The sequence below is a fragment of the Periophthalmus magnuspinnatus genome, chromosome 10 (genome assembly GCF_009829125.3).
Source record: "Periophthalmus magnuspinnatus isolate fPerMag1 chromosome 10, fPerMag1.2.pri, whole genome shotgun sequence".
Lineage (NCBI taxonomy): Eukaryota > Metazoa > Chordata > Actinopteri > Gobiiformes > Gobiidae > Periophthalmus > Periophthalmus magnuspinnatus.
The window spans coordinates 17,013,757-17,027,573 of NC_047135.1; the positions used below are offsets into that span (position 1 = coordinate 17,013,757).

The following is a 13,817-nucleotide window of genomic DNA, read 5'->3' on the forward strand; positions in this document are numbered from 1 at the left end:
AGTTCACAAACTAGGAACGTACTTCGGTGATAAAGTACAACATAAAACACACTGAATAAATACAAATACAAATAAGGGCATGCAGGAAGTTAAAAAAGATATGCTTAAAAAATCAAATAAAATACTTAAAAGGTAGAAAATATATACAACAGCAGCATCAGAACAACAGTGCAAACATGACTTAAAGTGACCGGTGTTATAAAGTGTCCAGTTTTGTGCAAATATTATAAACTGTTCATGAGACAAAAGCAGAGCTGTGCAATACAATGAATAAAAATATACGTATAAGGTATAGAGTGAGATGGGGAGAAACTAAAGAAAAGGGAAATTACTATGAGGAGATGGGAGATATGTCCAGACAGGTTCAGGAGACCAGATGTTCCTGAAGCTCAAATATGTAATTTACAATGTACAGTAGCGAGTAGAGAAGACCTATGAATTCCGTAAAGACCGACACCTCTACATCGGGGTCATAGACCTGAAGGCTGCCTTCGACACTGTCTGCCATGCTTCACTGTGGAGTATCCTACAGGCCCTTGGAGCACCACCCAAGATCATCGCCCTACTCAAGTTGCTTTATAGCAATGCACAGACCTGTGTCCGCATTAACGACAGAGACTCTGACTGGTTTTCCATCTCCAGTGGCGTCCGTCAGGGCTGCGTGGCTGCTCCCGACCTCTTCAACTGCATCATTGACCACCTGATGCTCAAGGTCTGTGAGCGAGTCCCCGGAGTATCCTTTGGCGACTACCATCTGACCGACCTGGAGTACGCCGACGACACCATTCTGCTCAGCACATCCTACAGCCAGCTGAGACACGCTCTGGGCATATACAGTGAAGAGGCAGGGAAGCTTGGTCTCCAAGTGAGCTGGGCTAAGACCAAATTTATACATGTCGGTGATGGGCCAGATCCACCCCCCCTGCAGCTTGGCAATGACATTGTAGAGCCTGTGAAGTGCTTTGTGTACCTGGGGTCCATAGTGACGGACAACGGGGACCTAAATCCAGAGATTAACCGCAGAAGAGCCCTGGCAGCATCAGCCCTGCGGTCCCTCTGGAAGCCACTCTGGCGACACTCCACCATTTCACGCACAACAAAGCTCTGGATATATAATTCCGCCGTACTTTCCGTATGGTTCGGACACATGGCCCCTGAACAAGACTCTGGCTGCCAAAGTAGATGGCTTTGATAGCAGAGCTCTCCGCACCATCGAAAATATCAGGTGGCCCCAGCGAGTTTCCAACCAGGGGCTCAGAGCTCGCACGCTCCAGCCCAGAGCATCCTGCCTGGCTGCGCAACGCCGCACCCGCTGGTTTGGCCATGTCCTCCACCTTCCTGCTGACCATCCCACGAGAGCCATCCTCCAGTTTGACTCAAAGGCGGCAGGCTGGAAACGACCACGAGGCAAGCCCCGCTCCCGATGGCTTGACGTCATTGCGGGCGACCTCCAACAACTTGGAGTCACCATAGAGGACGCAGAGCAGCTGGCCCTAGACCGGCAGCGTTGGAAAAAACTGGTTCACCTGATCGGCTCAACGCGTGGGGATGGGATGCCCCCCTCCCCTTTGCTGGAGCCTTAGATAGATAGATAGATAGTAGCAAGTCTTAAAATGCCCCCACAACATCCTAACCACCTACTCATAATGAAGAAGGTTTAAAGGTACAATGTGGAAGTTTTGGAGGAGGATTTGGTTTGTCTGATTAAACTGTGGCTGCTTTGCCTTGAATGTTTCGAAGCAAGGTATAAACTAATCTATCTTTACAGACATGTTCAAAAAACCCAGACCCAACAACCAAGCACTGCAGTAAAAGGAGTTCATTATGGAATAGTCTTAAACAAATCAAAGAATCAAGAACAGTAATGACATTTAAGATATATATATATACACCGTAAATTTCGGACTACAGAGTGCACCTCAATATAAGCCGCACCAGCTAAATTTGAAAAGAAAATCTATTTTGTCCATATATAAGCCGCACCTGAATATAAGCCGCAGGTTTTCATATCGTAACATGAGATATTTACACAGAAAGACGGTGCACGGACACGCCTTTTTTTTAAACTGTGCCTGAAAATTGGCACCAACACGACATCAACACAGGATGAACACATCTGCAGGTTTAGAAAATAAAGCTGCACCAACACGGAAAATCTGCTTTTATTTCCTCTGAAAACTTTTGTCGTCTTTTTACATTGACCAAGTTGGATTCATTGATGTCGAGCTTACGTGCAGTGGCTCTATGTCAGGGGTCGGCAACCCGCGGCACCGGAGCCGCATGCGCCTCTTTCAGCCTTATACTGCGGCTCTGCGTGGCTTGGGAAAATACATTTTAAGTATTTAATTGAAGTGTATTTTATTTCTGTTAGCTCTTTTTTATTGTAGTTTAAATTGGAAGATTATTATGATCTTAAAATAAAATTATATTTTCTTATTTTTCGTTGCTTAAAATAAGCGTCACACTCGCGGAACAATGTTCAAAACAAACACCGCTCACGTCTCACGTCTCACAGACACAGACACTGACACACAGCTCACAGTCCTGCGTAAAGAGCCCTGATTTTCAGACGCTGTGCGCACAGGGGTCAGGAGCAACTTTCGCCCGTCCCTAATGACACACTAATAAGCTCGTCCGTAGATATATCATGAAAATCCTGCTGGAAATCGCCACAGAAATCTATTTGATGTAGTAGCAAGTATATTATCTGCTCTTGTCTCCGCGATGACGTATCACGTATAACACATCAGACACGACGCACAAAAGTAGAGCCACAAGCGAGTGAAAATTAGCCAAAACAAAAGTCTTTGGAGAGCTTTTAACAAAGGGGAAAAGGACAACTGAGGAGCCAGAAGAGGAGACTACGATCTCCAAGAAAAAGAAAGATAAATTTAACAGACAATACCTACTTAAAATCTGGGTTTGTCGCTACAGGTGACTCACGCGCAGAGTCCACTCTGCGTAATATACGGGAAAAGCAAATGAGGCAATGAAACCTTCACAACTGCTTTGGCACATGGAGAATAAGCACCTGGGATTAAACGATACGCCTTTAGAGTTTGTTTTTTTTTAAAGAAACTGCGGAGCAGAGTAGACATAATCACATAATCAGCGCAGGGCTCACACTGATGCAGCGGTTTGGTGAGTTGTATTTTTTTATACACTTGAGTTATTTTTGCCATATTTATCTGCCACGTGTAGAAGGCTTGTCCGTGAAAATAAAACCTACATTATTCCGTTACATTATTATTATTATTATTATACACAGTGTTATCTTCATTTTAGATGTCAAAAAGTATTTGCGGCTCCCAGTGTTTTATTTTACGTGGAAAGTGGGTCCAAATGGCTCTTTGCGTGTTACAGGTTGCCGACCCCTGCTCTATTTCCTTCTTTATCTTAAAAACTGCATCATATCCATTTCATGATGCGCAAAATGATCGTTCAAAATCAAAACTAATGAATTCTTCAGAGCAGAATCTTTCCCCACGTCTGTCTCACTTTTACGTTTACAGCTAGAGAGCGCCCCCCAGGGGCCGTTATCAGTGCCCCGAGTGCTCCGATGACGACGGTCACCACTGATGCCTTCACCTTCCAGGCCTTCTTCAGCTCTTCTTTGAGCCCCTGGTATTCCTCCAGTTTTTCATGTTCCTTTTTCCTGATGTTCCCATCACTTGGTACTGCAATGTCCACCACAACGGCTTTGCTCTGTTGTGTATCCACCATCACAATGTCCGGTTGGTTCGCCATCATTCTGTATATGGAAGTTCCACAGGATCTTGGCTCGGTCATTCTCCTCTACCTTTGGAGGTGTTTCCCACCTTGATCTTGGGGTTTCCAGTCCGTAGTCTGCACAGATGTCTCTGTGCACAATGCCTGCCACTTGGTTATGCCACTCCATGTTTGCTTTCACTGCAGAATCTTACACCCTGTAGTTATGTGCTGGATTGTCTCGGGCCTCTTTGTGTGGCCTCTGGTGTGGTAGATCTGGGCCTCTATTGCTCTGGTGCTCAAGGATGCAGCCAGGATGAGCCTCTGTGCTGTCCTTCAGACCAGCTCTCTCAAGCCATTGGTAGGATAGCATTCTTTATGGTCCTTTCATTAATTTCTTGTATGTTTAACTATGACACAGTTAATGTATTTTTATATTTTATGAATTAAAAAAAATAAAACTACACATCTTCCATTTATCCAATAACAGGTATACTTACTGCCAAAAATACTGGTTCTGTCTCCTTGCCTGTCTCTAGAAATTTACATAGCGCCCCTTTAAGATCATTGTGCCATTGTCAAAAAACACCGTAATACAGGAATATTAAAATATAATTTGAAAAATAAATAAAACGGTAGTATTTATGTTAAGAAAATACATATGATAATAGGGTAGCATGATTTTGGGCATTTTGGTAAACTAGTAAACTAATTTCAGAATGTTTGTAGAGGTCTAAACTACAGGTACAATCAATAAAAAGAGGACAGAAGGACATTCTACCATGTAAATAACTATAGCATCTGAAATGTGATAAATGCACTAACTCAAAATTGTGATTTTGATTAAATTAATTGCGCAGCCCTAATAATACATAAATACATATACATATTTGTCATATGATTGTAATTGTGTTCACCTTGTCTAGGATTGACAGTTTCTTGCTTGTTTTTCCATTGCTGAATTGCTGCAAAGTGTTGTCTGGCAGCTTCAGGATCCAATCGAGATAGGACTTCATCCAGACCTTGGGATTTTCTTATGACCTATAAAAAAAGTTAACATAATTTCATTTATTCAATGGTAATCTTTTCACACAATATTAAAACACAGCAGAAAACATTTGCCCTATTTATAATAGGATATAATGAGTTGTTTGTGTAATCCTTCAATCATCCAGGCATGATCCATAGTAACAGGTGACACACATTGATTAAAATCAGGGACCAAGATAAATTATGACTAAACCAGGGATTAAAATAATATAAAGTGTGTAGTACATATTTATCCTCAGAGATCATGTTTAAACCAATGAGGCCTATGACACTATCATTGTGGCAGCCATTTTGGCCAGTGGCACCGACTGAAGACAGGACACTGAAATCGATAAGACTGCACAATTTACAATACTACAAACATTACATAATCAATTTAAAGCAGACAAATTCAGCAAAATCGACTTTTCAGAGTTCATAAGTCCTTGTATATAAATATTGTGGTTTAAAATGTCCAAATTAAACATGATGATAAACAGGTGTCTTAGATTAGATGTATATAGAAAACTCAAGCATAATACGTCTTTTTTTAAATTAAAATTGAGTATAGTTGGCTCAATCTTGTAAATTCATGATCTAATTGCCTCATTTTAAGTATAATTTCAATATACTGTATTAAAGGTACACTTGCTACTTTTCTTATGGAGGGTCTGCAATGTCACCATGGAGAGGTTAGAGCTTTGTCTAGTGAGAATGTTCCACAGTTTGGAATTAAATTTATGCTCCATGGAGACAACCAAGACAAGTTACAGATCAGTTCTCTGGAGAGTCCATCACGCTCAGCAATTTTTTTCAAGGTATATTTTAACAATAAAAGTACCATAATGCCATATGGAATACTACCAATAAGGTACAGAGCTATCATATGCTACCCTCGTGGGTATCATCTGATAGTGACTACACTGTATTTATTCTGATATTTGTTGCATTTTAATAACTTGTAGTTTGCACTATGTATTGAAAATTTTGCACACTTGTACATTGTCTTTTGCACTTTTTATATGTGAATTGTTTTTAATGTTTGTGACACCAAGGACTACAGATGGAAATTAGCATGGTGCAGCCATCTTTTTAATGTATCTGCACATTGTCCTTCAAATAAATAAATAAATAAAAATAAAAAATAAAATAATCCTTACGACACAGCAGTATCTCTATAGAGTCAAGTGGGTGACGAACTCTTCACCAAAAAAGCTACATAGTGCACCTTTAACTATGAGCATACAATTTTTGGTTTGGTTTTGCTGTAGATGTGGTTTGGGCATAGACTGTAAAAAGGACTGACTGAGTGTGAGGTCACCCACAGCGTTCAGCTCCAGCCAAATCGAGGATAGCAGTTATAAGGGCAAATTTGGAGCAGAGTTCCATATTTGGAATTCCAACACGGGTATCATTTCAAACAAAGACCCAATCTGGAGCCAGGATATTGAAGGTAATGCCCTCCCCGCCTGCACTGCAGGCTTAGCAGGGAGCGGGCGAACAAAATAGGGAAATAAAAACACCAGGATCACATAGAGCGAGATGACACCAACATTTAAGAACAAAATGACGAGGTTCAGCGCAGCAGTTACAGAGAGAGAGGTGACAATGTTTCAGTGTCAGGTGAATTGGAGCCAGAGTTGATGGAGCTGGAAGCGCGCCCATGCTCACTTCTTATTTGGAATGGGGCAATTAGCATGTTAGCCATGTCCATTAAAGTATACAGTCTATGGGTTTGGACCATATACCATTTCAGTCCTGGTTCAAATCTGGTACAGTCCTGGTTCACAAGTAGGCTTTGTTTAAATCTATTATAGTGTCATGTGCTTGGTTTAGTCCTGGTTTAGTCCCGGTTTAGACCGGGTTTAGTTTCTTCTCGTACCTCGTAGTTCTCCTCGACAAATGGGAACTGTCTGGGCTGAAGGAACTGTGTCTTTGGGATGTCGAGGCCGTCTTCTCCATAAAGGAACTGAACCACAGATCCATCGCTGTCTCTCACTGTGAGGTCATACTGCACCACCAGCCCTTCCAGATGTTTGATCACACATCTGTATGCAAGAGAGGGAGAGATGGAGAGCAAAAGAAAGGAAAGGAATTTGATATAGGGTTAATGTCAATAACATTAAATGTTATGTTTTAACCATTTTGGATTTTAAAAAATATTGTATAATTAAAAAAATATTTAAAAGCTCAACCAAACTGAGTGGTCTCTTGAAATAAAACCCTGCTTTTAATTTTTGTCAATTGTGTAGCACATATTTAACCCAGAGATCATGTTTAAATCAATGAACTACATTTAACTGTGGCAGCCATTTCGGCCAGTGGCACCGACTAAAAACAGAGCACTCGATTTGACAAGGCTGCACAATATTTGAATACAATTTTAAGTTCTGAGTTATTGGAACATCTATAAAATATAAACAGTAGAAAAGTGTTACCTTTGTAAATATCCAGATCTGGAGGTTTTTACAGCAGTGTCAACCAGCCCCTCTCTCCCAGCCATACAATGGAAGAAGAATTCCTTCAATAGAAAATAAATGATTGCCTTATTTTGTGTGATCTATAGTAAATGCTATCGCCTAAATGTTCTGATAGTTGTTAAATAAGCTTGTACCACATAATTTTAAGGTAATTTCTATAAATGTGTATAATTTATAACAACTTTTCATTTAAAAAACTAGACCTGACCTGTGGTTTGATGCCCGTGAGGAATCTTCCCGACACAAACCCTCCGGCTTCGGGTGAGGAGTCGTACGGCTGAAAACATGGTAGAGATTTCCCAGAAGGCATCAGGGGAGGCCGTCGCCCCTCCAACTCAATCTGACCCAACAGACAGGAGATCTACAACAAGAATGACAAGATGAGCTGTAAAGCAAAATAAAAATATTAAATCTGTCAACTGGACAAAACGTTGTAGGAGTGAAGACGTTTCGTTGCTCATCCAAGCCGCTTCTTCAGTTCTGGTCAGATTACTGCTGGACACCGTCTTATATCTATCTGAAGGGAGAAGCTAGCTACACTGAAACTCCAAATACCTATTGTTTACAGTTTCTGTTTGTAGGTCTATTGTGCTACGCTAAGTGTGCACTGTGCCTGAGTCCTACTTACCGCAGTCATTCAAGCCCATAATGAGCCCCTTTTAGCCATATTAACATATTAGCACGTTAGCTGTTAGCATCTGTTAGCATTAAAATGCTAACAGATGATGAGCTGTACTTAATCTGAGGCAGTTTCCTGTTAGTATTGATACTATCAACCCCTGAAAGACTTAATATCAAATCAAGTATTTTTTAGCATCAGTTCATGTTTGCCACACTGCAAAAAAGCCTCACAAAGTCTCAAAATATGACATCATGGCATTAAAGGTGTGTAAGTATGTAACATTCTGAGGTGGCATGTAAACTGCAGTTCTTGGAAATGGATTGTTAAAACCACACTGGAATATTCTCCATGGATTAGATGTTTTATACCATACAACAGAGTATTACAGACACAGGAATAACATTTCCATGGAAACAAGCATCTTTCCTCCAGGCCAAGTAAGAGTCAGGTTTGTGGAGATGCAAGCCTGCTCACAGTGAGGATGTTTTTGTAAGTTTTTCAGTGCAATAAACACAACCAAAAAAAAACAAAAAACATTCTATTATTTTAGTCTACTTTTGGGTTAAAAGTTAAATACTGCGGCTTTAATAAAAATTACATTATTACTAACATGGCTGCATACACTACAGTACAGATTGTGTGTAGTACATATTTATCCACATAGATCAGGTTTAAACCAATGAGGCCCATGAACTACACTTTACTGTGGCAGCCTTTTGGCCAGTGCCACAGACTGAAGACAGAGCACTGAATTTGACAAGGCTGCATGAATTACCATTAAATAAATAGAAATATAGAATAGAAATGTACATTAAACATGAGTTACCTGCATAGTGTTGACTGTGGACCCTTTGGCTCCAGACTGGACCATGAGCTGCAGGTTGTTGTCGGGGAAAGACCTGTGCAGTCCGATGGGCATACAGACCTAAGGACAGGAAAGAGGATTAGAACATAATGTAGAGTGAAACTGTATAATCAGATGTGTTCCGGACTGTAAGTCACACTTTTTTTCATAGTTTGTCTGGGGGAAAAGAAAATCTTATTCCGAGTCTGATGACAGCCATGCAGAGGAGGAAGCAACACTTCATCTTTTTCCAGAGCAGGCGGAATTGTTCAGAAGTGACACTGAGGATGTAGAATTCGATGGATTTAGTGATTTGGACTGAGATCAAGAGTAACTTGTTTGTTTGTTGTACTTGTTTTTTATGCTTTATTTATCTGATGAACTGTTAATATCTTACGTTAACAAACCAGACACGTGTTCAGTTTGTTGTCTGTGCTTCCTGTAGCTGAATAAATATAAATGTGTTACATTAACGTGCTTTACTGATATTGAGCCTGATGTTCTCTATTTTATTGTTGTTAGTATTATAACTTGCCTTTAAAGATAAAATGTCTGTTCTTGGTCTCAGATTTTGTAAAATAAATTTCCCCAAAAAATGTGACTTATAGTCCAGTGCGACGTATACATGTTTTTTTTTCTTCATTATTATGCATTTTTTTTGCTGGTGCGACTTAATCTGGAATGATTTATAGTCCACAAAATACAGACTATATTTCGGGGCACTTTTTATAAGACCAATTACGAACCAGACACCTTTCTGTTATCACAGACTCATTCTTATCTTTTCTGCATTCACATTGTCAATCATTCAACCAATCTGTATTGCAGCATTTATTAGCGCATCAGTTGGTAAAATGTTTCTTTTATTTCAATCACTGTTGCCCAGAGAGCATAAATATGCATAGGAAAACTACATGTTCTTGCATTTTTTGCATATTTTATAGTCACAGTATCAATATTAATACCAAATAGCATGTTAAAATGCGTTTTTACCTTGTTGATGTCATTGTTGACCTGGTTGGCCACCTCTTTAAACTTGTGATCGGCCAAACTGAAGTCTCTCTGGTCGGGGTTCAGGTGAGCATCCTGCCACTTGCTCTGAGCCTCCGCCAGCTCCACATCAGAGGGGAGGTTAAACGCTGCCTGGAGAGCCTGGGGAAAGAGAGGGGGGATATGTATTCATGACTTAGTATTTACTAAAATAACATCTTCAATTTATTATTGATCCAATAGGAAAATCATATCATATATATCCCCAGAGGTCATGTACTACGCACATCTAAGTAAACCAGTTAAATGTGCGTAGTACATGTATATCCCCAGAGGTCATGTACTACGCACATCCAAGTAAACCAGTTAAATGTGCGTAGTACATGTAAATCCCCAGAGGTCATGTACTACGCACATCCAAGTAAACCAGTTAAATGTGCGTAGTACGTGTAAATCCCCAGAGGTCATGTATATACCAATGAGGCCCATGAACTGTGGCAGCCATTTTGGCCAGTGGCACTGACTGAGGACAGAGCACTCGATTTGTCAAAGCTACGTTTATGCATACAGGCTGCAAGTATTCGTAACAATGGAAAAAATATACTTTGGTCCCAATCTTGAGAGACTGTTTAATGATCTTTTTCCGTTGTTTGTTGGCTCCTGGCTTCACCAAAATGTCCTCCACACCTAAACAGGAAAAAAGATTATAGTAGTAAGTGATGGAAAGATATTGACTGAATTAGCATGAAATTATTTGACTGAATATGGATAAAAAAAATCATAAGCTTAAGGCTATAGTATTTCACCAGCTATATGTCCTGAGCTCATGTGTTGGAGTTCAGCAAGACAATGGCATTTGGAATGAAGAATTTTTGTATACATTTTTACAGACCAGAGGAACTTTGTAGCACATCATTGTATATTATTAGACTTGGTGGGACTAAACTACTTAATTTCACCCACAGCCAGGCTAAATGAGCTGCACTAACAGAAAAGAATGGACTAGGAACAATATTTAGTAGATAATGCTACTAAAAAGACCATCGACACGGTTTTAGTTGCAGAAAATAGCTGATTTGGTGTTTAGTTCCACTTAAACATTTGTTTTGTTTCGTTTTAGTCAGCAAAAATTGAAAATTGTGTACATGAAAACTAGGCTACATTAGTAAATTAGTCTACAAAAATGAAGGGCATGCTATAGTAGATGCAACATGATATAATGGCTATATGGCAATTATCAACTTGAAGCTAACAGGAAACAATGTAAAATACCCAGAGTGAATCCTCTGTAGAGCTGTAGATATGCGGTGAAGAGTCGGGCCAAACAGCTGAGCAGTTTTCCACTAGTCTTTCCTCCATAGAGCTCATAACAGCAGTGCACCAGACCATAGGCAGAAGAGCCATAGTGTGCCTTATCCAGGACTCCAACCAGCAACTCGCCCTCACGTATCACCACCTACAATACATCATTCATACTCACAAATCTTCTGCTGATCAAGAGATCAATATATTGTTGAGGAAAATATTTTGTCAACATATTTTTTTACTGGATAAAAGTAATTAAAAATAAATAAATCGTGACCCAGCTCCTAAACATAATTACCATATCTATGAAGTTGTATTTAATTGAAAAGAATTGTTACTTTGGTTTGCTAATAAAAAAATAAATAAATACAAATGAATGAGAGAGACAAATAGAGAAGGGTTCAATATTCCCCTGGCTCCATGTTATCACATTTGTTCTGTTGTAGATTGGATTTACTTTCAAAAATATATTTTAAATATGAGAACATAGAGCCGTGAGAATATAGAGCCGTGAGAACATAGAGCCGTGAGAACATAGAGCCGTGAGAACATAGAGCCGTGAGAACATAGAGCCGTGAGAACATAGAGCCGTGGGAACATAGAGCCGTGGGAACATAGAGCCGTGGGAACATAGAGCCGTGGGAACATAGAGTTGTGGGAACATAGGTGCACTCCCCTAGACCTAACTCACTTTTATTCAATCCCAGAGCCTGTCTGTACATATCCCATAAAGGAATGACATAAAATTATCATAATTAGAATCAAAATGTCTCTCAGTGAATAAATGTATAATGAATTTTAGTCAAATAAAATACCATGAGATTTTAGTCTAGAAAACTAGACTGAAGAATCTTGACAAAAAAAGAATTTTAAATGAATAATGCTCTAATGTAGAAGATTTGAAAACCAGTCCAGCCTCTGTGCACCTCCTGGATGTTGTGAGCATCTGCGTCCCCTGGACCCACCTGTGACTCGCACATGGTCTCTGGTCTGTATCCGGGACAGGCCCTGGGTGGGTCCTGGATCCAGGCTTTACTCGGGATCTTGGATTTTCCGACCAGATTCAGAGGAAGTGCATTTTTTGGGATGACATTCAGGAGCAATGTGGACACCACCTATGGGAGAATTTAGTAAATATCTTAAATTTAATTTAAGACAAGAGGGATACATTTCACAGTGGAGAAATGTACTTGCATGAAAAAACATGCAGTTTACAACAACTTGTACATTCACACCAAAAGAGATGCCTTTTTTTGCAAACTGATGTTACTTGTACAAGAAGCATATAGAATTATACAGATGTTGTTATGTGGCAGTACACAAGAGTGTTGTCAAATACTAAAATCTCAACCTTGATTTTGATAATACAATAAAAAACAAAAAGTTTAGTTTAAGACTAACAGTTTATTTAAAATGATCACATGGTCTTCTACTGATACTGATTACTGATGATCCAGACCATTCCAACACTATTCAGGAAAGATCAATCTGTCCCATTCACACATTTTTTTCTTTTCAGTATCAATACATGTTCATAGAACTATCTAGCATCAATACTATTTTTGCATCGAATTTTGAGAACCCTAGTACATGAATGTAGTATATATTAGCAGAAACATATTGCTGACCTGTTTCCCAGTCCAGAGGGGGTGTGGTTTAAGTATAGCTGGTGGTAAGAGTTTCACTCTCCCCTGTTTATCAGTGAGCCCTCCATAGACCAGCTCTGTGTACTGATCTCTGCTGAAGAAACAGCCTCGAATAGTCATCCGCGTCCCAGACACCATGTGGTCCTGGATCAGGCCAGCCAGAGGCTTGCCATCCTGAGGACAGGAGCAGGAGTACATTACTATACAGTGCATGGTCAGCAGAGGCAGTAGGTAATACAAGGTAATACAAGCTTTAAGAGGGATTGCCCAGACAATTTTTGCATCCCCCTACTGCCTATCTCCACCCACTGCTGTGTACTTAGTTGTCATCCTTCAACAATAAAAACACATAAATCTGCTGCTTGTTATGATGAAATGCCAAAATAAAGAGGCAGGTTCTGCTGTTTGGAACATAAAGTTATGCAAGTCTGAGAGGTTACGTCTATGGAACGTATCTTATGAAAGGAGAAAAATGTAATTTTCATATTTGACAGGGCGACAATTTGCGTGACTTCTCGGAACTGGTAAGAGAACCGGTAGTGCTGGAGCTTGGAGACTTAGCACTGATGCTGTGATGAAACTGGGATTACCCATCCCCATTCATATGTCCAGAAGATGAGTGATTTATGAATGATTTATAAGCGCTAAATGATGCATGATGCAGTGTCGTGGAACACCATGATGCGCAGTGGGGTTCCTCTACAAAGTATGTTAAAACTGCATAACGCACGGCTTCAAGTTGTTCAATGTGCTTATACCACAGCTCAACAGTTCACTGCCAATAAATGTCTCACTTATTATTAATTATTTCTGTGTTTTAAATAAAGCTCGTCCCTACATTCTACTCAGAGCTGTTGATCATTTCTTTACCCTTTACTATGGTGATGTCATGGCTATACACACAGAGCAGTGATATAGAATGTTATTTAACTATTATCTATTGACTCCTTGTGCATTTTGCCGTATTAACGCATGGCAGTTAGCCATTGAAATTCTCACTGATTGTGCTATAACATTGTTTAACACAGGTGTAAATTGCACAGACCTTGGGAACGAGGTACTGCTGGTTGGTGCTAACCAGAGTGTAGGCTTCAGCTCGGCCGAGTTCACTCTGAGGAAAGTGAGCATTCATCTCGTCTCCATCAAAGTCTGCGTTATAGGCTTTACAGTTCGCATAGTGCAGACGCAAGACC

The 13,817-nt window shown here is 40.0% G+C and overlaps 1 protein-coding gene and 3 non-coding genes across 4 annotated transcripts in view; all 4 read right to left on the reverse strand.

The window, feature by feature from the left end:
- Positions 1 to 13,817, reverse strand: part of polr1a (RNA polymerase I subunit A) — a 55,279-nt gene that overhangs the window by 25,686 nt on the left and 15,776 nt on the right. Inside the window, exons 16-26 of the mRNA XM_055224751.1 lie at positions 13,670 to 13,816; positions 12,607 to 12,798; positions 11,944 to 12,093; positions 10,946 to 11,129; positions 10,278 to 10,360; positions 9,677 to 9,835; positions 8,666 to 8,764; positions 7,426 to 7,578; positions 7,176 to 7,258; positions 6,620 to 6,785; positions 4,626 to 4,749 (exon numbers count right to left, since the gene is read on the reverse strand). Of these exons, the coding sequence (XP_055080726.1) occupies positions 4,626 to 4,749; positions 6,620 to 6,785; positions 7,176 to 7,258; positions 7,426 to 7,578; positions 8,666 to 8,764; positions 9,677 to 9,835; positions 10,278 to 10,360; positions 10,946 to 11,129; positions 11,944 to 12,093; positions 12,607 to 12,798; positions 13,670 to 13,816 (1,540 nt within the window). The remainder of the gene's footprint in view (positions 1 to 4,625; positions 4,750 to 6,619; positions 6,786 to 7,175; positions 7,259 to 7,425; positions 7,579 to 8,665; positions 8,765 to 9,676; positions 9,836 to 10,277; positions 10,361 to 10,945; positions 11,130 to 11,943; positions 12,094 to 12,606; positions 12,799 to 13,669; position 13,817) is intronic.
- Positions 4,971 to 5,100, reverse strand: LOC117378180 (small nucleolar RNA SNORA5). The gene has a single exon (XR_004541986.1). It is a non-coding gene; the product is annotated as a small nucleolar RNA SNORA5 (small nucleolar RNA).
- LOC117378181 (small nucleolar RNA SNORA5) lies at positions 6,973 to 7,102 on the reverse strand. The gene has a single exon (XR_004541987.1). It is a non-coding gene; the product is annotated as a small nucleolar RNA SNORA5 (small nucleolar RNA).
- Positions 8,473 to 8,606, reverse strand: LOC117378179 (small nucleolar RNA SNORA5). The gene has a single exon (XR_004541985.1). It is a non-coding gene; the product is annotated as a small nucleolar RNA SNORA5 (small nucleolar RNA).